Consider the following 23665-nt stretch of genomic DNA (forward strand, 5'->3'; position numbering starts at 1 on the left):
TATAGGCTTGTTGAAAAATGCACTAGAAGGCATGAGAAACCTTTTAGGCTATGCTTCACTTTGCAGTCTTTCTTTTCATTGCTGTTCATTGTGCCAATTTGCAAGAAAAGGGTTTTTTCACGTACTTAGCACAATATCGATACATGGCGATTTTTGTTGCTCATAGATGCTGACGCTTCCAGTGCTAGTCTTTGGTGAGAGTATGGTGTGCATAATGCAGAGGATGTGGGTTCCAATCCCACTGGTAGCCAAGTCCTTTTTTTGCGCCTTTTCTGGCATGCTGCAAGACTGATCTTTCCAGTATTTCAAAAGTGTAATCTACTAGTATTGCTTAACTTAAAGTTGTACTGACACAAAAATTTTGTGTCCCTCTTTTTGCTTTTCTTGTGTGTGTGTGTCCATTATAACAAACATTGTTATGCTGCCAATTGCACAAGAACTGTTAGGTTCAAGTCCTTCACTATGTAGTTACCAGAAGAGTTGAAGTGAGAAAAAAGCCAAAGGCGGCATGGCAAATTGAAGTGTGTATTTTTTTTTTTTTTTTGCAACAGCAATAATTTATTTCCAGAACTACAAATTACAGTTGCAACATCATCTGAGCTTTTTATTTCTAGTTGTTGGTCTGTGCAAAACAAAACCAGATCTCTAGGACGAGCAGCTTGAAATGGAGCATAAATGGTATACTACTGGAGGTTTACAGCGTAAACAAGAAATTAAACATTGCAATTGTTCCTTAGGATGGATTTCTATTTATGAAAGGGCATCTAGCATGTTGTCTTAAGCACAGATTTAGTACAATGACTTTGTAGTGAAAACCAGACCCCTGTTAATTCAACCTTGTTAAAACATGCAAAATAGCTTCAATTTATTAAAATTAAGTAAAGACTGAAATTTGCAGCAAAATAAGTTTTTCATGTACTAAGTAGTCTCCAATTCCAGATCCATTGGGGTGACAATTTGAGTGGGTGGATACCTTATGCTGTTTTAATTATGTGCACATGTCTTATTACTGCATTCTTTTCTAGTTTGCATTAATTACACAAAATATTGCAGGCAAGTACAGTCTGCCATGATTCTAGACAGCTAAACCTAGAACTGATAGTATGTAGGCTGTCATCTGGAAAGGAATCCTACCTACAACATCTTGCACTGGGATTGCTTTTTCTTCCCCTCTTCATACAAACTTCGAACATTGGCTACAAAAGACAAAAATTTGAATAAAGTATACCAGTACAGCACCCTTGATATGACCGTAATCATTCATAGTATGCCCACTGGTCGATTTTATCCTTCTCCAAGTTATCTGATGTCAAACCTTAGTAATTTCAAAAGCGCAAGTTCTTTTGCTTAGCAGAACAATAGAGAAACTTCTTAACAGGGAAGAAATGACTGATGTCAGATGGATTGAGATTGACTACGAATGTTGAAATGTGTATTCAGCTGCTCTATTCAACAAAGCACTAGTGGTAGTGGTTTTCTACTTCCCGCAAAGCAGGTTTGTCAACAAAATCGCTATGCTTCGTTAAGATACACTTTGATCAATATATACTGTTCATGTGGTCTCTGCTATACTATTCAAATAAGAGTATGGTAGCTCAAACTACTGCAACAGACGAAAGAAAGAAAAAGGTAAGAATGACTTATTTTTACCTGTTTTGTGCTGTTGTGGTATTTTGCATTACCAAGCAACTAGTTAAGTGCAAGACCAATTAGCCCAACTGCCAATCCTACACTGCCCTGTTAGTTGAAAACACTTTAATGGATGCTTTATATATGACTGTTTGGTCTTCCACATTTTTCTCTTACTGACTTCTGATTCTAAAAAGGACGAGCTTCAAGTCTCTACAAGGCCCATGAAGCCATTATAGAGCTCTTCATTCAAGTGGATGGGTGACCACCCACTGTAGTCTGTCCTGTTAAACTGGGTGGGCAAGGTGCACCTTTCAAGAAACAACTGCCTATCTGTGTTTCTATTTTGTGGTATGTTTATATGTTTTCATGTAAATAGCAACACAGTTAAACCTCAATATGGAGAACACGGATATAGCAAATTATTAGATACTATAACTAAGCAAACTTAGAATTTTGTTTGTCATGCTTTCTTTCAGCTAGTACTAGTCATTGCAAAGTGAGTAGACTGGTTTGCCCTCAGCTCAAAATATATGTTCTGCCAGCAAAAAGTTCAAACACTCTGCAAGAGTAACTCTAAGCACCACATTCTGGATATGCGTCTTGGCCATCTGTTCGGCTTAGCTGACTTGCACTCGGCAAGCCAACACTTGCTGATCTTGTGTAGTTTCACAGATGGCATGGTTGTGTATTGACAAGTATCCATAGGGCTAAAGTGTAATTTAGCGTTGGTCACGCACCATGTATAGGCATGACAAGCCATCAGCAGGCCATAAACGTCCGTCTACCGGAGACATCACAATAACACTTCCATTTCTTTTGCAATGACCAAATCACAAATTATTTTCTCTTATAGGCTTATTTGAAAATCAGTATAACAAAGGTATTCTTGATGCCAGATGCAACTTTGTCATAATTCAGTTAAGACTTAATTACAACATTAGATGATCGACATCTGTAGCAGAAGGCACTAATCCTGTGGGCTGCTAGATGCTGCCTGCTCCACATTGTCATCGTGGGGAGATGAGTCTGGGGAGGCCAGCTTGGGCAGGCTGCGGATAGCTGCCGTTTTGCGGATGGGGCCTTTCCGGGGGTCAATGATCCGCTGGTCAGGCTGGATGTTGCTGCAAGAAGCACGTCTGCTAGCATTAACGCTGTGACAATCTGTCTGATAGTCCAACAGCAAACAAAGGTTGAAAACGAGGCACACTAAACTGCTTGCCAATTAAGATCAGCTTCTCGTTTTATAGCATTATGACTTTTTCAGTGTGTGTTTATATCACTGCTTCAAAGAAAATTTTTAATGTAAATAGCCCTAATCGAAGTTCTTGTCTTTTCAGGCTGGTGGAACTTCTATTATATGTTTTCCACAGGACCACACAAAAAGGAAGCATAATGGCAAGGAAAATGCAACAGTTGGGCAACACCAAATTGAATGAAAGCAGCCTAGTCCAGCTTAATGTATATGACTGACATCATTAGAGATGTTATTGCTATTACAACTGATGGCCATATTCTTTTTCTGTACATTCAGGTATGATAGGGCTAGGAACTGAAAATGAAGAAGATGGTGAGAATGCAATACCGAAAATCATCAGTGGATGGTCGGCAGTGGCACTTGCACAATCCTATTCCATTCGAAAGCTTGAATACGTTTAAGTAGGGCAGGTTTGTCCCGTCACATGCAATATGTTTGTTGAATAAACTCTACATAACCGACTCTGTATCCAATCTGGACTACATATAACTGAGACAACTGTTCTGTGCCAACTGTGGCTTGGTATATCTTTTATGAATACTTTTGTCTGCCGCATTTGAATGGCTGACAGTGCTGCCTGTGACGACTCAAGAAAACCATCGAACATGTTCTTTGTCACTGACGTCGCTATAGCACGCAGGGGAGGTCGCTCTTGAATTCATGGCACACCTTGACAACTGGCCGCTTTCAGAGCAGATGGTTTCGAAATGACGGCTTACACAGTCTTCGCAGCAGTAGGTGATGAAGGTATTACCGAAGTTTATTACAAGCGACCTAGTTGAGCGACTCTAACACTCTCATGTTACTTTTTGTGCGTGCGTGCATGTGCATGTGTGCTCTTTTTTGTCTTTCTTTTTATGTGTGTGGTTCACTTCTCCGCAATCCTTTCCGTCTTCCTTTGACAATTCCCCAGTGTGGGGTACCACACCAAATATGTTTGTCTTTCAATTAACCTCCCTGCATTTTGCATCTAATTTCTCTCTCTCTTTTCTGGAAAAACGGGGGGTGTCCCAGTGGGCAGCTGAGCTCTAAGGCAGGTGTTTATTTCTTCTTCCCTTTTTTTTTAAAACTTTCTAGTCAGGTGATGTGGGTGATACTTACAGATACTTGAGGTGCCTTGGACATTTACCCAGAAGTGGATTAGGATCAGTCATGTCGACAATCTTTATGCGGTTTCGGAGAGACTCTAAGTTGAGCATAGCATCGGTAATTTCGGTCATGTAGGCCTTTCTGGTGTCATTGAACTTGTGAAATGCCTGTGAGAAGACAGTCGTTATAGCAAAAGGACTAACAACAAACCAAGTGCATTATGAAGGACAAGATGGATACAGTAATATTGGCGGAATTATTTCACCTTTGACTCTTGATCCAACTTCCACTCCGTATCACGTATCTCATTGTACACAGCGTTTCTGTCTTTCTCTAGCTGCTTCAGGTAGCGTACCAGCTGGTTCTGAAAATTTAGAGATGAAAAAACAACACGCCTCAGCAACACTTCTGTCTCTGGACTTGTTTACTTTGATGGCAGCAGGTTCTAAATACAGACACCGCCATCTTCTCATGAACATTATTGCAATGCACACATCGTCGTCTTTGTTCACTACAGTATTCCCTGCTGTGGCCTCCAACATGCATGCATAGATGCTGCCACTGCCAGAGTGTGTGTGGTGCACAAAGCGCTGTACAAATTTCCAAGCATTATTGCTGTGTGATGGCACAGTGGTTAAAACATCTGGCTCCCATTTGCACATTGCCTTAAAGGCAAGAGTTCAATTCCCAGTGTTGGTGTTAGGCAAACTTTTGACTTTCTGTGCTATGGGGTGGTGGCTTGCTGCCGAGGATGGGGAGGCAGCCTACCGACAATGCCACGATCAGGATGACAGAATGACGACAGCCTAGGAAAAAAGACAGATGGTCGTAGCCATAGTTTAATTTTGAGCTTTTAAGTGGTGTCATAGTACAGTCGAGCCTCGTTATAACGAAGTCCCATCTGACACTAAAATACCTTCTTTATGTCCAATATTCCGTTATGAACATGCATTCACTACATGCTGGCATTGGTTTAAGACATTTTATTTTTACTTCGTTATACCTGATAAATTTGTTATATCGAGGTTTTGGTGTACATAAAGAGACAGAAAGGCTACAACGCCAGCACTGACTCAAAAGCATGCATGGTATAGCATTTGCAAGAAAGCTGAATTTTCCCAAAGCAGCCTGTATGTGGTAGTCTGGAACCATTATTTGCAGCACAATGTAGCATGTGTTCGCAATACAATGTGGTGCTCTTTTACAGGCTGCAATAAATAACAGAAGTTCAGTTCTTTCATGGAAGCTATGCCCCATAAGCATCTGTACATCAACTGTACATCTAATGAGGCTGCAGGTGTGAAAGTTTAACTTGCCTCTGTCAGGCTGTCCAGGTCAAGATCTGCAAGATACTCAGTCAGGCCTGTATGATAAACAGGAGACCATATGCAGCTTCAGCAAAAGCAGCGAAACAAAAGCAGTGGACTTGTTTTTAATTGTGGTATTTAAGACAAGGCACGAAATGGCATGGCCAACAGCTGCCCTTTCTTTTTTCTGTAAGCAAAGCACGAAGCCCTATAGCAGTAGGAACGTGTGGAGCACAAGCCTATTATGGTACTTCTTTAGCTGAAGAAATACTATTCAAAAGACTGCCTATTGATGCGAATTCTCATTTGCCATCTCCTCCATTAATTGTGCTCTCTGCAGACCTGTGGATGAGATCATACCATCGCCGGCGGCGGCAGTGGGCCAATTCCGCGGCCGCGCAGACAGGCGGCTAGACTTTTTTATGTGGTTTACTGACAATAATTTAAAATATACTGAGAAACTCGAATTTCTGTTTGAATTGTTCAAGCTCAATAAAATAAGACTCCAAAACAATTACAAATTAAAAGGAACATGGATCTTGTGTGTATGTGCACACCACATGAAACCATATTTTACATAGTACAGTGCAGCAGTGGTGTAGCCAGGGGGTAGCACACTGGGCACGTGTCCCCCCCCCCCTCCTCCTCCTTCCCTTTCCTGGTCAAGAGAGTGCACGCCCCCCCCCCCCCCCCCCTTCCCCCGAAAAAAATTTCTGGCTACTCCACTACAGTGCAGTCAACTTTTAAGGGAACACATGAGTTTACAGCTAGAGCACATACAAATTTATCCCTGTGACAAGTTTATAGTCACCCGAGTTTGCAGCAGATGACTTTTAGTTTGTGGCACCTTCCTAGACCTCTGTGCAATGCATTGGCATAACTTCAGCCAGCACTAGCAAGCAGCTGGAGTGCCAGTGAAGTGAGAACTGCTCACTGGAGTGTTCCCTTTAAGTGTGGACCACATTGTACATGAGTGAGCATCTGACCACTGCTGGGATCTACAGTCGACAGAAGGGGAGGAATCCTTAGTATACGGGACACACACATGAGATATCGGTAGGAAGGAAATCCAGCTATACCTGCATTTTGTAACAACAGTGCAAAATAACAACATGCAAAGATGAAGAAGGTCATGGGACAGTGCTTGTCCTGTGGCCTTCTTCAAATATTTGTGTGTTGTCTTTTTGTGCATTTGTTACAAAATGAGGTATCAAAGCCATTAATAAGTGACATCATGGGTCAGTGGCATCATCTAAGGGTGGGGTCTGACAACATACAAATGGACCTAAATATCGAAGGTAGCCAGGGAATTTTGACTATTCATGCCATCTGTACACTTCCTCTGCTGAGCTGTCTTTAGCCAGTACATACATTACTTTGAAGCCATAGATCTTTAACTGAAAACATCACTTGGATGAAGCGGCTGCGAATTGCATGGGTTAATAGTGGGTCAGTCAAAATCTTGTGACGGGTTTGAATAAAAGAGTGGTTTGAATTACTTGAAAATTTTAGATTTTGTACATATTCGAATGCAGAGTCTTATAGGTACTATGCTCATCTATAAGTGAGCGTATAAGCTAATTAATTAGCTCTACCCAAATATTGCAGCAATTTTAATTATCTCATTCAAACACTAAGCACTCCAGTCACTACTTTGAAAAGTATCCTGGTATGCTCGCAGTCTGAATTTGGCAGTACTGCTGGAATAAGGTCTGTCCCCCATCGACGCATCTGTACACAATGGGTGACCAAACATTTCTGCGCACTCTAGCTTTCCCCATATGTTTTTTTTCTTTACTAGCTATTTCGTTTCACTCTTATTTCTTACCCTTGCATGGCAGATCAAAACTTCAAGAAAGTAATTTAATAATTATATGGTGAAATATATAATGCATAAGATATTCAGATCTTATAGTATAATCAACAAACCGAAGAATTATAACGAGAAAACAGCGACTCTTAGAAAAAGAAATTAAGGATAGGATCACAAGTTCATTAAGAGCCTTTAATTTTAATATTTCCCAACTTCCTTGTTTTCCACTAGCTTCGTACCGTACAGTTGTATATAAGACGGCTGTAGCTTTCGCATTTTTTACCTTCCTTGTTATTCACTCGAGCAGCTTCTGCCCTGCTCCTCAGCCAGTCGCGCTGGTGCTCCAGTTGCTCGTTCACTTCAACTTGTGTGTAATACCGCACTTTCCATTCATCCTCTGTACAAAATCGAAATTTAAAGTACGATCGATGACAGAAGTCACATCGGCACACAAAACACTAATCGCAAGATCCACAGACAATAACACGGATATGTGTACTAACCGTCACTGACGTCAGCGCTCTGCGACTGAACTTCCAGGGCCTCTACAGTTTTGCATAGATCGTTGATGCTCTGTTCGAGCATGTGCCTGTAAAAGAAAGCATAGCAGTTAAACACTCCGATTCTTCTTCGTTATAACTCCAAAGCGCACTTCATTTTCTCTTCATTTTCAATTTCGGATTTCAGACGCTTGATTTCAGCATCTATTTCAGGCGAAAGTCTCATTTTCGAAGTGCCGGACACTGTCGCCCGGCAAAAAACGAATTGTTTGTTTACAATGAGAACCGTTGCCGAGGTGATCGTTGCTAGGCCTTGTTGGTTGCTAGGTGCGGTGCAGTTCGGTCACATAAAAATGAAACATAGAATTTAAAAAAAAGTGTTGATATCAATAATCTTTTTGTAATAATCCTGGCTTATTAAAATTATTGTATAATAAGTAATAGTAAAAGTTCAAAGTTTCATAACACATTGCTGCGGAGTACTCTTTTTGGATTATCCCTTGACGGTGGTACGTAGCCACGTTTCGTTCATCGTGGCTTTTTAAGTTTATTACGGAGAAATTATTTGTTCTCTCGTCAACTTTTCGTAAAGATCCCAACCTTTACTCCTCTAGCATCAATTTCATTGTGAAAAGAATTGCGTTTTTGTACCTGTCAAGTCACTGTACTGGCGCACGTGTTGTGACGGGCAGCCTGTTGAGCTAGGCCTTATTCCTACGACCGTGCTTGCTTTCAGGTTGAGCCATGGTGAACACCAAGGGTTACCGGAGGGGAACGAGATACCTCTTTGCGAGGGGCTTTAGGAAGCATGGTGTGGAGCACCTGTCCACATACCTGCGGGTTTTCAAGAGGGGGGAATACGTAGACATCAAGGTGAGCACTGATGCCGGCATTCGAATTTTGTTTCCCGTCACGGCGTGCTTGCCTGCTGTGAGCATGCTGGACCTTTTAGCCTTTAAAAATTTGTCTCGGCTTTGGCGACCCTGAGCTGTCGTTACTATACTTGTGAAAGTTTTCGGGCGATCAGCTTTCTTCACGCACTATCTTCGCGCACTATCTTCGCGCACGCACTAACGCAATGAGATCTGTGGTGTCATAAAGGGGACCGTACAGTACACACAGCAGAGAACGCGTGGAGAACTTAGTCGTTCGGAGAGTGAAGAAGGGGGAATTTTTTGCAGCACATGCGCCTTTAATTTGGCGACTGCGAACTCAAGTGCAAGTTACACAAGGCTAGATTTTGCGCCCTATTAACCGTGTGACTGACTAGCCAAATTTGCCTTATTTCGGCGCTTCCAGCTTCTAATATACCGCTCCGTTGTATGTTCAGTAACAGCAGTGGAATGTAATTGTGCGCTAGCTAATTCTGATCAGAACTGTCTAATAGTGTAACCATCCTAAACATGTTCATCAGCCTGCTTACGCTTAATTCATTGTACCGCAAAACACATGATACTGAGCCGAAGGAAATTGTTTGTAGGGAGATGACGCTGTGAACTACATCGGTTCAGTTATATCAGTCATTTAGGAAAGACGATAGGGTAATCGCCCCAAATGAGGGAGCAACACAGGATAGCATAATCGAAAACAACTTAGACAATCTTAACTGGAAAAAGGCGGAAGCAAATGTTCCAAAATGCATGTCCGCGGGGATAGACGAAGTTCCAATCAATTAATGAACTTGGCCCAAGAAGCAAGGAAACGCTGATAAAAGCATTGGAGGCATTCATAACAAATAAGCAAATGCCGCACAGCTGGAAACAAGAGTAAAATGAATTTGATTTATAAAGGGAAAGGTGATAAGAAAAACATAAAATCCTTCCGACCAATTACGATAACATCAGTTATATGTAGGCTGGCGATGCAGGCGGTGAAATTAAAAATGCAGTCATGGGTAGAAAGTAATAGAATACTCGGAGAACTTCAGAATCGGTTCAGAAGTGGTAGGCGCTTAGATGATAGCCTGTTCGGGCTTACCCAGTGCATAGAAATAGCTAAGGCGGCAAATACACCTCTGTATTTAGCCTTCCTGGGCATAAGCGGTGCATACGACAACGTGAACAGGGAACTCCTGTGGAACATATTAAAAGATGAAGGTATCGGTCATGAGGTAATTGATTTTCTACAGGAAATATATTGAGAAAATAATGTTTAAATAACATGGGAAGGAAATAAGAGTATGCCAACTGTCGAAGTACAGAAAGGATTAAGGCAAGGTTGTCCTCTATCACCGCTGCTGTTTATGCTTTATATGACAAGTATGGAAAGAAGGTTACAACGAAGCAATCTAGGGTATAATCTGTCGTACAGATTAGGCGGAAAGGTTGTTGAGCAACGACTACCGAGTTTACATGTATGCGGATGATATTGTACTGTTAGCAGAGAGCCAGAAAGATTTGCAAACTCTGGGTAATTACTGTGGAGATGAAGGAGACAGTTTAGGTTTCAGTTTTAGTGCAGCTAAGTCCGGTGGGATGTTTTTCAACAGTATACAGCTGATCAGGAGCTTACAATACAAGGCCATGAAATACCCCGAGTGGCCGAATACAAATATCTCGAGGTATGGATAAACAAAGGGCAGATGTACACGGAAAAGCACGAACAGTCTCTCATAGCAAAAGGGCGAAGAGGTGCCGGGATAATGAAGCATAGGGCATTGTGCGGGTACAACAGGTACGAGGTACTGCGAGGTATTTGGAAGGGAGTAATGGTGCCGGGGCTTACTTTCGGGAATGCGGTCCTGTGTTTAAGGGCAGAGGTTCAGTCGAGACTAGAAGTAAATCAGAGAGCTGTGGGAAGGTTAGCACTAGGTGCCCACGGGAAAACCACAAACGAAGCAGTACAGGGGGATATGGGCTGGGCATCGTTCGAAGCACGGGAAGCTCAGAGTAAAATCCTGTACGAAAAACGCCTGAGGAAATTGGACGATAACAGGTGGGCAGCTAAGGTATTTAAATACGTATACAGAAAGAGCGTTGACTCACAATGGCGGGGTACCCGCCGTTGTTGCTCAGTGGCTATGGTGTTGGGCTGCTGAGCACAAGGTCGCGGGATCGAATCCCGGCCACGGCGGCCGCATTTCGATGGGGGCGTAATGCGAAAACACCCGTGTACTTAGATTTACGTGCACGTTAAAGAACCCCAGGTGGTCGAAATTTCCGGAGTCCTCCACTACGGCGTGCCTCATAATCAGAAAGTGGTTTTGGCACGTAAAACCCCATAATTTAATTTTTAATTTTTTTTCACAATGGCGGAAAAGAACTAGAAAGCCAACCAGTAAGTATGCCAGACACGATGTCGAAGAAAGACAGAGCATTAAACGACAGGTTAAAAATGTGGAAGCTAAAAATTGGATACATTCAATGGAAAAGAAGCATAGTGTTGAACTATATCGAGACTGGAAACAGCAGATCAGGAAGGAAGCTTTTTATGATAACTCAAGAGGCAGTGCCCTTCTCTTTGAAGCGAGGTCAGGATGTCTCAGAACGCGGAGCTATAAAAAGAAATCTAATGAAGAAGAAGACACATGTACTGTGTGTGGTAAATCTGTAGAAACAATAGAACACCTCATACTAAAATGTTATGGTATCAATCCCGATGTGGCCACAGTCACGCTTCCTGAGGCCCTGGGGTTAGAGATAATAATAGTCATGCAAATAAATATGCGGTGGAAATTAGCAAAAGGCGATTGGAGGATTGGTGGCTCAAAAGCAGAGAGGTGACAAGGTTAAAAGGGTAGGAAGACGTATTTAAAGAAAATAGAGAATTTTAATAACGCAGCACAGGTAAATAAAAATAAAAGGCAAAATAAAAAGCTGAGCATGGTGCCAACTGACATCACCCCGTTTCAAAGGGGACGCTCCTATCTTCCATCCATCTATCCATGAGGTGCACCAAGCAGAAGGTATCCAATACCTGAAGGGGGGTCACTAAAGATTCAAACGCAAAGCTAGCAGTCACGCAAATGTTTCAAATATTGTCTTTACTGGCAACAGGAGAGAAAATGAGGGAATAGCTGGTAATTGTAAACGCAAAATCACAAAGGATGACAATCAGCTTATGAGAGCACTCCCACAACTCTGATCAAAGGTACTGTTATGATAAATTGTACACAGCAGCACATCAAACAGCCTAGCACTGCATTGACACTTTTAAGGCATCTGTAATACAGTTATCACATCTGCTACAAGTGCTATGGTAAATTGTTACTGAGTATGTAATTGCATGTTTTTAAGTCCAAGCTGTAGTGGGTGCATCCCTATAGGGACCTAATGCAAACCTGCTCATCTGCTGAGATTCGGTACTCTTTAAATAACTGTAACTGGTCAAAAATATCTTACCTTGCAGACATTGCTTAAAAGTGCAAATTGGAAATAAGTCTTGGTATTGTTGTGACATCACCTGCCTTGAAACATTCCAATTTTTGTTTCTTCATTTGTAAAAAATTGCGTAATATTTGCACTTGGAGCCATGGTGCTAGTCGTCAGTCTTAAAGGGGTTGGGACACCAAATTTTGAGGCTATAAGAATATGTTGTAGGCTGCTTTCGTATGCAAGGACATCCACAACAAGGCATTGGACACTGCAAACATTTCAAAATAATTTTAATTCAGCTCCAAAAAGTCATTAAAAGCTCCTTCTCCTGGTCGAGACCCATCGCTAGCGCGGCAGTTATGACGTCACAGCTGAAGAACGAAAATATTGACGTCATAGCATAAAACGTGACGTATGATGAGTAGCGATGAAATGCCGATTACGGAGCCTGCTGAGCCGAGCAACCGAGCATAGCCTCCACTATGACCGAACTACAGGCATATAGAAATCCTTTCTTAATGCAAAGAAGGGGTAAGGCCTACAGACACAGGAGGAGAGAAGTGGATAACACGAACGCCGCACGGTGGCCCGCGAACAGCAAACTGCGTGCGGCGAGTTGCCATGCTGGTAATGTGGACGGAGCTTTACACGTTAAGTGTAACACTCGCCGGCCGACTCCGAAAGGGACCAGGATATGCGGCATTCGGGTTCTCTGCTTCTCTCCTCTTTTGTCCGTGTCCGAACGCAATTGCCCTTTAATTTGCATTATGAATCCTAACCAACTAGCTCAGCTTCCTGTCTTTCTAAAAATCGTTTATCTATGCTACAGGCTTCTGGAACACTGTAACCGAGCTAACCCTGGCCCCTGGCTAACCGAGACATGCACAGCGCTGTTGCGGAGAGCAGTTGACGTAGCATCCGCCAGTCGCATAGTTCGGCAGCTCGGAGCGGTCTCTCATTCGCTTGGCCTTTCTCAATGTGAAAGCCTGTCCACGTTACCGGCACGGAAACTCGCCGCACGCCGTTCGCGGGCCCCCGTGCGACGGCGGTTTTGCTTGCGAACGGCGAAATTTCCTTGCCGTAGAGAGGACGGGCCCGGGACCCATTTGTGCGGCAGCCGTACAGCGAAGCGGCCAATCAGCGACCGAGGAGTGATCACTCTGGCACCGACGGCAGCCTCACCGCCTCTGATCGTTCGGCGTCGCCGATATCGTCGCTAGGCCTTTTCCGGTTCACTTCAAAGCTAAAGCTTACGGCGCTTCGGAATGAATCACTGATTCTCACAAGCCGCAATATTTTCTTACCGTTGTTGTCGCTCTTCGCAATAATTATAATAATCGCGACATGCACTTAGAATCGCCAGTTATTTACCTCTGCTGGCAGAGCACGCGTATGCGTGAGCAGACGACGCAGCATAGTTTTACGTCACTATTTTTGTGACCCACGTGACCAAGCCGTGTTGCGTTTCCTCTCCTATGACGTCATAGCATCACCCGGAGCCCAGAAACCGAAACCGAAATCATTCAGTATAATAATGCTATTATTAAATTATTTATCGGGTATATATGAATCCCGTGGTGTGTATCGTGCTTCCTGAAGCAGTACACAACGCTTGAATTGAACGCATGCACGAAAATTTTCATGTCTCCACCCCTTTAGACAGACTGGATATACAAATAAGTTGCAGGGTGGAATGAACAGAATTTTTATTAAGAATAAGAATGAAATCTGAGATACATTAAGGGCATTCACAATATAGTTATCAGTTGTTCAGCGCCATTCATTCCACACATTGATTCAGAAGTTTTGAATAATGGGTAAAAATGGATGTTTGACTGGGCTTGCAACTTGCTCTGTTTATGAACCACATGTCATCACTTCTTTTCTGGCATGTGGTGGCACTTTTGTCACTGACTAGACTGCAACTGCCATTTAAAGCACTAAAATGCAATTCTGCTAGCTGTAAGGCAGGTTGCACAGCAATTACCATGCTGTTAGTTATGGCTGTAAATTTTATTCTCGTTTTCTGTGTGCTTTAAAAAAGAAAAACGTTCTGAAAAGGTCCTCTGGATAACGTGCCAAGTAGCGTGCCACAAAGGATAACCACTTGAAAACTATTGCTTTTCAGAATCTCATTATGCGGATACAACTTTGGGCAGGAAGTTAATTTCGTGGTATTTGATTTGGAGAAGCTTGCCATGTTAATGATCAATGCATGTTGTTTGGACCATTTCACATAATTTTGTGCTTGGATTTTTAACACCTCGCCTTGCAGGGCAATGGAGCCTTCCAAAAAGGCATGCCGCACAAGTTCTACCATGGAAAAACTGGCCGAGTCTACAATGTGACTCCTCGTGCACTTGGTGTTACCGTCAACAAGCGTGTCAGGTATGGAGCTATGGTATTTTCACTTTTAATGTACAGAAAACTGCCTTGCTGTGTGATTTTATGAACAGTCAGTAAAGTGACATATACAATTTTGATGCAGGCATCGCATCATCCCGAAGCGCATTAACGTGCGTGTGGAGCATGTGAAGCACTCCAAGTGTCGGCAAGACTTCCTGGAGAGGGCAAAAAAGAACCGCGAGATCCGGGCTGAGGCCAAGAAGGCTGGAATTCGGGTGTCCTGTAAGCGACAGGTGCGGTCATCTTGATTTCAGAGTGCCACACTCCTTTAAAGCGATAAGGAGCCCGTGTCGCAGAAAATCCGGTGTCGGGTGTCGTTTCAGCAAAAAGGTATTCGAACCATGCACACCCAGGCCCTTTGTGTGATGCAAGGAATCTACTGAACGAATTGAATTTCTCAAGCTAGAATATGTGGAAAAATCGTAAAATATGACTTGCACACAACCTACAGACATGATAGCTCTCGGATTGTAATTTGACCATGATAAAACAAAATTCTGTTACACGAAAACTCGAAGAAACCACTTTCTGGCGTTTCTACAATTCAGACCGGCTGCGCCATCCGCCATTTGCGCGCACCAGCGCGTGAGTGTCTTGGGGGCCACAAAGTGGTGTGCCTGGTTCCTTGCAATACCTCCAGCTGGCGCTCGTCTCCGTCGCATTGTGGCCCACGCAAGAGGCTGCATTTCTACCACAAAGCCTGCCTTCGTGCACAGCGTTCGCGGCCAGCGTTTCCTGGTAAACATGGTTAAATGCGCTCCAGTTGCCGGGAAGCGTGAGAAGCAGTCAGGGATCTTTGAATGCTATCACATTCCATTCTTAAAGGCGAAGCTCAAGCGTCCTCCAAATTTTTTAGTGACTTTGGTCGCAAGCACAGGACTGATGGCTTTGCAGTGCTGTAGCTTGCAAATGCACCAATGGGGTCATTTCTACTAACTGCTACTATTTCTACTAAGATGCTGTATTGTAGTTGTTACTTCACTTATCTCTTTTAGAAACTGCACACTTGTAGAAAGGAAATGAACTGCTAGCAGCAATGGTCAAATCTCGCATGTTTGCAGAGCAGTGACTCCCTGGTACATATTCACATGTCCATGACTTAAGGGGGGAGGAGGGGATCAGAATTAACTTTTTGTTTCTTGACAGAAAGGGCTGAAATTTGGCACACACACTGCACATTGCAATAAAGAGACAATTCTAAAATTTCATTAGGATATCGTAATTAGTTTTTGTTTTATAAGAATTTATAAGTTCCTTGCTTGTGGAAAGCCTGGCACAGTAACGAAACATGATAGGGAGCTGGAAATACTTTGCATGTTTGCCCAGATGTCTAATCTACATCAAGACAGTGTTCATTTTTTTTTTTAGTGCGCTAATAAGTTTTTGCTCAACATAACATGCACATGACTGTGCTTCACTGCATGGAGCCATGTAGTAATTGTGAAATAATTAAATAATGGAAAGATAAAGAAACATTTCAAGACTGTCTTTAAGTACAGCACAGCTTGTGGATCACAGCAAAACAAACTGGACCAAAATCAGTCAAGCCATTGTTGTGCTACGCTTTCCACGAGCAAGGTGATTGACAAAAAAAATGCAATTGAGAAAACTGGCTGCAAAGTTTGCAAAGTTTTAAAAGCACTGCAAATTTATTAAAAAGCACCAGGGCTGTAATATTTTGAATCATTGCTGTCAGGCATCTTCTTACACCTTTGCCTCTTTATTTGGTGGGCTTTGGATGCCTTTTTCAGGCGTTCTTTATCCTTTTCTTGCGCCGTTTGGAGTAGTGCATGACCACCATTTTCACTGCCAGGCCGAGCCTGGTATCGCAGTGTACACCCACAGAACGCTGTTGGCATCTTGGGCACAGAGCTTTAGCGATCAAAGAGTTCATCGCGGAAACAGGCATAATAATGAACTCGCAGTCACAAGGGGCCTAAATTTGTTCTTGGCATTGCTGCTTCCGCTCAGTCGCTGACACTGCGCGAAGGGAGTCGCGAACGCTGCATGCCTGCGCTTCTGCAGTCACCGCTGACACAAAACGCGGCTCGAGGTGCGTCTGAATCGTGCGACGATTCGTCTGGTGAGCCTTGAGTCACCATACAGTATGTAGCTCGTCGACGGTTGGGGCTCACTCGCAGGCTTCGTGTCCCTGTCGCACGATGCATCGGAAACGCACACTGTCTCTGCCGGCGATGGAGACCTTCGACCCGCGTCGCCTCCAACAACGCGATCTCGGTTGCTGACTCGCGCGGCCGTACGCACAGGTGCGAGAGCCTCCATTGGCACGTCTTCCGGTGGCTTAGTTATCAGTATCGATGTCACAGGGCGATTGTCGGCTTCGCTGCTGGAATAGCACGGTGCAAGATAACGCGGCACGTTATCCGCGTGTTCAGTCGGGTTCTCCGCTTCTCCCGCTGGCCGCCGTCTTTTTCTCGCCGTAGGAGGCTTGCGCTTCCGTTTTCCGAAGGCATGCTTCATTTAAAAGTTCTTTTCGAACGAGCGACGATCCATCACTGACCTGGGAGCTTTCATAAATCCGAATTCTTCGAGTGTCAAGCGAAGAAAGACGCCGGCGTGGTTTTCAAAGCAGACAACTGCCGTCCGCTGTGGTTGCCAGCTTGCCCGCTGCTGCAGCAGCAACCAATGGTGAGACGCCTTTCGGTTCGGCAACCAATCGGAGGCCCGCTTTCATCGCAGGGCCCGTGTGACTGCCTTTAGCAGACCCGCGCTTCTTTTGTGTTTGTGCGTTTGTTACAAGATGGCGACGACTGAGGAATTCAGAAACGGAATGGCGAAACTTCGAGTGTTCGAACGATACCAAGATGGCGGCGTTCGGTGGCGGGAAAGACGAGTTAGGGCTCCGCGAACTGCGGTGATTTTACGCGATTTAAAGCTGTTTTCTCGCCCTACGCACTGATAAATTAATTTTTTTCGGGCACTTTTAGTGCGTTTTCAGTCAAACCATATTGATACAATGTAGATTAGGCATTGCAGATACCGAAACGCGTCGTTGCCAAAAATCTATCTTTCTTGCGATTTTCGCGATCTGATCCCCGCGTCCCCCCTTAAGGTACTGACTGTTGTAATATCTGCCATTTGCTCATCAGTTGTGCTAATCATTACTCGTGTTTGCTGAACTACCTTGAATGCTATTTGACCGACGTGACATTTTCAACTATTCATAGCTAAATGAGTCCTAGACCTCTGAACCCTAGAATAAACCATGACAAGCCTCATAGCGCTGACAATAGAAGTGGAGATAACGCGTGAGGTCAATTTCTGTGGGCACACACACATCGTCTGCAAAATATCAACGGCCAGTATAGCTTAGAACATGTGTAAAATCAATTTTAAAGTATGTGCACGCAGCCAACTGCTAAACGTAACACCTCGCTACATCGACATCGAGGAAGGATTGTAAACAATTGAGAAAACGCTACATCACAAATTTTCATTGGCTGCCATGCTGCTTGCATGGGCTGTTCTCAGTTGCCTGTGGGGCGCTCTCCATGTCGCTTCAACTGCAGTATTAAGTGCAGGGTGTCTACCGACCGGGAAAATGGGGAAAACCGGGAATTCTTAGGGATTTTGAGTAGTCTGGAAAAACTCGGAATTTGTACCTCTCAGGGAAAATTGGCTGTAATTTTATTGAAAGGGTCAAAAGTCGCGGTAATGCTGGCTAGACTAACAGACAGGAATCGTAATGAATCGTCTTTGTCGCCCTGTCGTCAGCCTGCGGAGTTGCCAGTGTAGAGTCAACGACAGACTTTCCGCATTCCTGATAACTTATATGGCATAGGGTCAATGTATCGGAACGTCTTGAATTTCAGACGCAAGAACTCTTCGCCGTTCGATTTTCCGGAAGTTTTGCCGTGACCACAGGTCCAAAACGGCATTAATCAAAGCCACCACCGCTGCCATTTTGATTACCTCGCCGCTTCGAACCGGCGCTCTCGCACGCAGATCCACTGGCAGCCGTAGCCACCACTTCGGCAACGCTAGGCCTAGCTGCTTCGACGTTCGATATGAAGCTTCTTGTCGTTGGGTGCCATGTTTTTTATTGAAAGAATTTGCTGCTGTCAGTAATGGCACGGACTCCGCCTTTGTGGTCCTCGCGGTTGGCATAGAAGCTTGGAAAGCACACTGCGTTGCATAATGCCGGTTCCCGAAAGTCAGCTTTGCCTCTGTACAGAAATGTTACTTGGTGAAGCATGCGCAGTATTGCAGTGAAGCATAACATGCGTGAGAAGGGGCTATTGCCACGGGCACAGTATGTATTCTTTAATTATACACGCATGCACCCGGTATTTCCTGTCACGTTACGAGCACCGATATGCCTAATACGTGTACTGACAGGCCTTCAGAGCGTTTTCGAATGTGCCTGTGACGGTTTGGGACCCTAAGGGCTGTAAATGACATGCATTTATTTTTCCCAACTGGACGATTTTTCGGATGTTCTCGCGGCCCCTAGGGAAAAATCGGATGTGGACTGTGCAACTGACCAAGAAGCTGCTTCAAATAGTCCGTGGGGCGAACGAGTGGCGGCATGAGAACAAGAACAGAAAAGACCTACACATTGAGAAATGAACGGGAAAGGAAAAGTGCTGCCACCATTCTGAAGGAGCTTGAGCTCAAAAAAGTGTTTACTGTTGCCGAGATGCAGGTATCCGTCATCCAAACCAAAATAAACCCTTTAAAGCAGTGAAAGACAACACTGAGGCGTCTTGCGCGGGCTGAGAGTATGTCAGGACAGTTGAGGTTAACTTGCGAGCCGTTGAGAGAGAATCTCAATTGTGACAAATTTCGGGCCTCATACCACTGAGCTTGCTATCAGTATAGAAATAGTTCATATTCGAAAATATTTGCTTCTGTATGCATCTCCATTTTCTTCGTATTTGAGAATGTCTGACTCCTCTTGCAATTCTTTTCGAAGACATTTTATTTGCTGGGCATTTTACTAACCCCTCCCTTCTATTCTCTTTTTTAATAACATAAACACTACTCCTTAGTATTCAAATTAAGTTAAGTCGTTTTTTTTTGTTGTTGTTGTTCTTTTTCCCTCATATGCTTACTAGATTGTGACAGGATTGGGCAATATGTTTTCAACCCGTCTTGAAATAAAACATAGTTCTGCATCACTCAGGGAATTTTGCAAAGGCACTGACGGAAAACCTGAAAAACTCAGCCTAATTTGGAAATGTCAACTTGGTAGACACCCTGAAGTGGCAGTTTTTGTCATGTTAAATACTGTGCAGGCCGCGACATTTGACGGCAATTTGTTGTGTCTTGCCATTGCACGTGGTCAGTGCGAGGGTCTTGAGGTTCGTCTTCGCTGTCGCCAGCCTCAGTATCCAAGTCACTGCTTTCTAGTGGGTCAAATCGAAAGTGATTGGCCACGTCTAATACGGCGGCAACACCCACCTGCAGGAAATCGTCGCCACTGGACGACGAAAACAAGGATAACGACAATGGTGGCGTGGTCATAGTAAAGCACATGCAGGCACAGCAGATGAACTAGCAACATGAAGCTCGTGAGCTGGTGTGCGCGTCGGAGCATACGTCAGATTTTTGCAATCACATGCCCAGCTCTGTTTAATTCATTCTCTGGCCCATCTCGTTGCTCCCTGAAACCGAAACTTGGACTGGTCACTGCAAACAAGACTCCAAACTATTACTTGTCGCATTCTGAAGTAAAGAAGGTTTCGTGCCATGATTACTGGGTTATTAGCTACCTATTAAAGCAGAAAAAAACAAACTTTTTGTCAGTACTCCTTTAATGTTACGCTTCTACAACCAATTTTGGTTTTGTTTCCAGGAGGATACTGTTGTCATGACCTCACAATACAATATGTGAGGGTAAAACATTTCGACGTTCTGGTACTCGCTCCAGCTCACTCTGTTGCCTCATGTTATGCTGGTGCTACTTATTGGTAGGGCTGATGTAGCAACTTTACACGACGGATCTTTATACGAAGTGTCTATCGACTGGAAGGGTCCCAGAAAACTGGAAGAATGCAAACATTATACTAATCCACAAAAGGGAGGTGTTAAAGAACTTAAAAATTATAGGCCCATTAGCTTACTCCCAGTATTATATAAAATATTTACCAATATAAACTCCAATAGAATAAGGGCAACAGTGTACTTTAGTCAACCAAGGGAACAGGCTGGCTTCAGGAAGGGATCTCTACAATGGATCACATCCATGTCATCAATCAGGTTATCGAGAAATCTGCAGAGTACAATAAGCCTCTCTATATGGCTTTCATAGATTACGAAAAGGCATTTGATTCAGTAGAGATTCCAGCAGTCATAGAGGCATTACGTAATCAAGGAGTACAGAACGCTTGCATAAATACCTTGGAAAATATCTACAGAGGTTCTACAGCTATCTTAATTCTACACAAGAAAAGCAGGAAGATACCTATAAAGAAAGGGGTCAGACAGGGAGAGACAATCTCTACAATGCTGTTCACTGCGTGCTTAGAAGAACTATTCAAGCTTTTAAACTGGGAAGGCTTAGGAGTAAAGATCGGCGGCGAACATCTTGGCAACCTTGGGCTTTGCTGATGACATTTTTCTATTTAGCAACAATGCAGACGAGTTACAACAAATGATTGAAAACCTTAACAGAGAGAGTGTATGAGTGGGGTTGAAGATAAATATGCAGAAGACAAAGATAATGATTAAAAGCCGGGCAAAGGAACAAGAGTTCAGGATCGTCAATCGGCCTCTGGAGTCTGTGAAGGAGTATGTTTACCTAGGTCAATTAATCACAGGGAACCCTGATCATGAGAAGGAAATTGCGAAAGTGCCGCGGTGGTAGCCATCTGTTTATTTCAAGAGTTTCAAAGGTTCTTTTTTTTTTTTTTTTTTTTTCAGTATCGGGAAAAAAATCTACCGGAAGTACTAAAACCTATCGTGCGCTCTGACGGTTCCACCACGTGCTGGGCCACCACACTAGCTTCAATCGTGTTTCACAGAAAAATAAAAATGGGTTGGATTGCATACGGCAGACATTGCCAGCTCCTGACTGGAAGCTTACCATTATCATTGAAAAGGACGGTGTACAATGAGTGCATTTTACCAGTGCTGACATATGGGGCAGAGACTTGGAGACTGGCAAAGAAGCTTGAGAACAAGTTAAGGACTGCGCAAAGAGCGATGGAACGAAGATTGCTCGGCATAACGTTAAGAGACAGAAAGAGAGCGATTTGGATCAGAGAGCAAACGGGTATAGACGGTATTCTAATTGACATCAAGAGTAAAAAATGGAGCTGGGCAGGTCATTAATGCACCGGTTAGATAACCGTTGGACCATTAAGGTTACAGAATGGGTACCAATAAAAGGAAACACAATCGAGGGCGACAAAAGCTATTTTGTAGCGATGGCTTTTCCCAATGATGATGCTTTTCGAGATTGTGCTTGGTTAAGCGATGCCCTGGGTGGAGCGTCAAAAATAGCCACTCACGAATGCGAAAAGCAACAATAGGTATCACTGCAAAATACCGGCGAGGTGTGTTTATGTGCAGGGTTGTCCAATATGAAAGAACACCAGATTTGAATTTAACACCAGTAATTTTCCTTGTGTGTGCTTGTAATAAGGAAAAGTTTCACGAGTAGGATTCTGAGAACAGAACTTGCGGTTTGAACTCAGAAGAGGTGTTCCCTTTCCTATTGGATGAGGGTGTACACAGAACGCTCGCACTATTGTCAAGTGCACTTCACGTACATGTGTGTGATGAACTGCATTATTTTTGCAGCCTCAAGGTCCCAGGCCAGCACACTTTGTGAAGCTCAATGGCAAGCAGGAACCAGAGTTGCTCCAGCCCATCCCATACGAATTCATTGCCTAGACTTCCAAATAAAGCCAGGTCAACTTGGTATATCGCTGGTTTATTTGCAAAACACTGCAACACAACTTCAAAATATGAAAACTTTACTATGGTTACCAGGTGTGCTGCGATTTGATACTGATAGCCACACTAGATGAATGTGAGCATGTCAAAGCATGTCCCAACTTGCACTAGCCAGTTGGACAAGTACTCAGTTTTAGTTGCTTGTAAGCTGCCACTGATCTACTTGGCTATATCGTACTGGTCGAAAGTAATATAGGGTTGTTTTGCGTTAGAGGGAACAACTGGCTGTTCTAGGCAAGATTGCTTCATTGCAAGAAAATATTTTCAGATATTTCATTATTGCAATGCATAACTGGGGGTATTGTCTCCTAAGAGAAATTTGATTACGACATGGAGTGCATGCCAAAGTCAGTTTTTGGGTCATCCTCGCAAAAATGAGCTCCATGGAGCATTGTAAAAGTATGTGAATGCTAGGGTTTGCATAAGCCAGCAAGACAAATGCTAAAAAAGGTTGCTTCACTTGCAGTAGTGAAAACATCACAGAGAATATGCATAATGTATATGAAATTTTAAAATTATGCAGGAACCATTGATTTTGAATTTAAGCAAATAACTGAACACCATGTAGGAAGGAAATTGCTCCATGCCGAGCACTTGTAGAAAGCTATTTACTTTATTAAAGGAATGATGCACTTGCAGGCGTACATTCGTTGCAGTGCTTATATTTAGGTAGCATTGTGTCATTGCGTAATTCTCAATAGAACAGAGCTGTTAGCCAATACATTTACAACTTTTTGTAACTATGGAGAGAATGGTACGGAGGCAAAGCGCGCAAAAGAGAGCGCTTCTGAAAAGAGTCCCGCGTCTTCATCCACGTTAGCTTAAGCTGGGGAAGAGAAAGCATAAACACCTTATAAGAATAAGACAAAACACACCTCTGAATGCCAAAGTTTACATACTTTGCGGCTTTTCCTTTCATCGTCTGGACAAACGCGAAACTGTCGCACTTGGAAGCTGCGTCGTTTCAGCGTTTGTTTCTTCCGAGCGACTAAAAGCGCTGTTCGTCAAACCAAACCTGCGTTGGTCAAACTAATGCATTGGCAAACGCTGGCGGACTACTTGGCGCGGTAACACATGTGCAGAAGCTCCGCCCCCGCAGCTTTTGCTTAATGGCAGAGTTATTCTATGGTAGAGTCGTAGAGTGGTCGAGTGGTGGAGTCTCTACTTCATAGCAAGGAATCTAATAACGTTGTTCACAGCCACAGAAAGCATCAGAAAGTTGTCCACGAGCTGTCTGCAGCGGTGTCGGCGTGGAAGGCGACTACCATCCGTCTCTTCTGCAGCCTCCACGGGGAAAGAGGGCTACCCTTCTCGAGTGCATAGAGTTTCATACAATAATTTTTATTTGTTGAATGAAACTCTATGCCCGAGTGCTTTTTCAAACACCCCGAAGCTCTGGCGCGGCAGCTCTTCGGCGACGAACACGC

The 23665-nt window shown here is 43.6% G+C and overlaps 2 protein-coding genes across 5 annotated transcripts; one reads left to right on the forward strand and one right to left on the reverse strand.

Annotated features, from left to right (window-relative positions):
* LOC126536882 (coiled-coil domain-containing protein 169-like) lies at positions 1-23654 on the reverse strand. Of its 4 annotated transcripts, none has more exons than XM_072287779.1 (7): positions 23138-23654; positions 7600-7685; positions 7380-7493; positions 5293-5339; positions 4242-4340; positions 3989-4143; positions 1-2768 (listed from the first exon to the last, which is right to left on the reverse strand). In XM_072287779.1, exons 1-7 carry the CDS (start codon positions 23155-23157, stop codon positions 2600-2602), a joined length of 690 nt encoding a protein of 229 aa, XP_072143880.1. In that variant the 5' UTR covers positions 23158-23654; the 3' UTR covers positions 1-2599. The 4 variants fall into 4 exon arrangements, with proteins under 4 accessions (XP_072143880.1, XP_072143881.1, XP_050039879.1 ...); XM_072287780.1 differs by lacking the exon at positions 23138-23654 and adding an exon at positions 8248-8332; XM_050183922.3 differs by lacking the exon at positions 23138-23654 and adding an exon at positions 7749-8196 and having other exon boundaries at positions 1-2753.
* On the forward strand, positions 8296-22205 carry RpL21 (ribosomal protein L21). The gene is made up of 4 exons (XM_050183925.3): positions 8296-8469; positions 14185-14297; positions 14398-14548; positions 22083-22205. Exons 1-4 carry the CDS (start codon positions 8341-8343, stop codon positions 22173-22175), a joined length of 486 nt encoding a protein of 161 aa, XP_050039882.1. The 5' UTR covers positions 8296-8340; the 3' UTR covers positions 22176-22205.
* Positions 23655-23665: the final 11 nt, after the last annotated feature.

Source organism: Dermacentor andersoni, chromosome 4 (genome assembly GCF_023375885.2).
Source record: "Dermacentor andersoni chromosome 4, qqDerAnde1_hic_scaffold, whole genome shotgun sequence".
NCBI lineage: Eukaryota > Metazoa > Arthropoda > Arachnida > Ixodida > Ixodidae > Dermacentor > Dermacentor andersoni.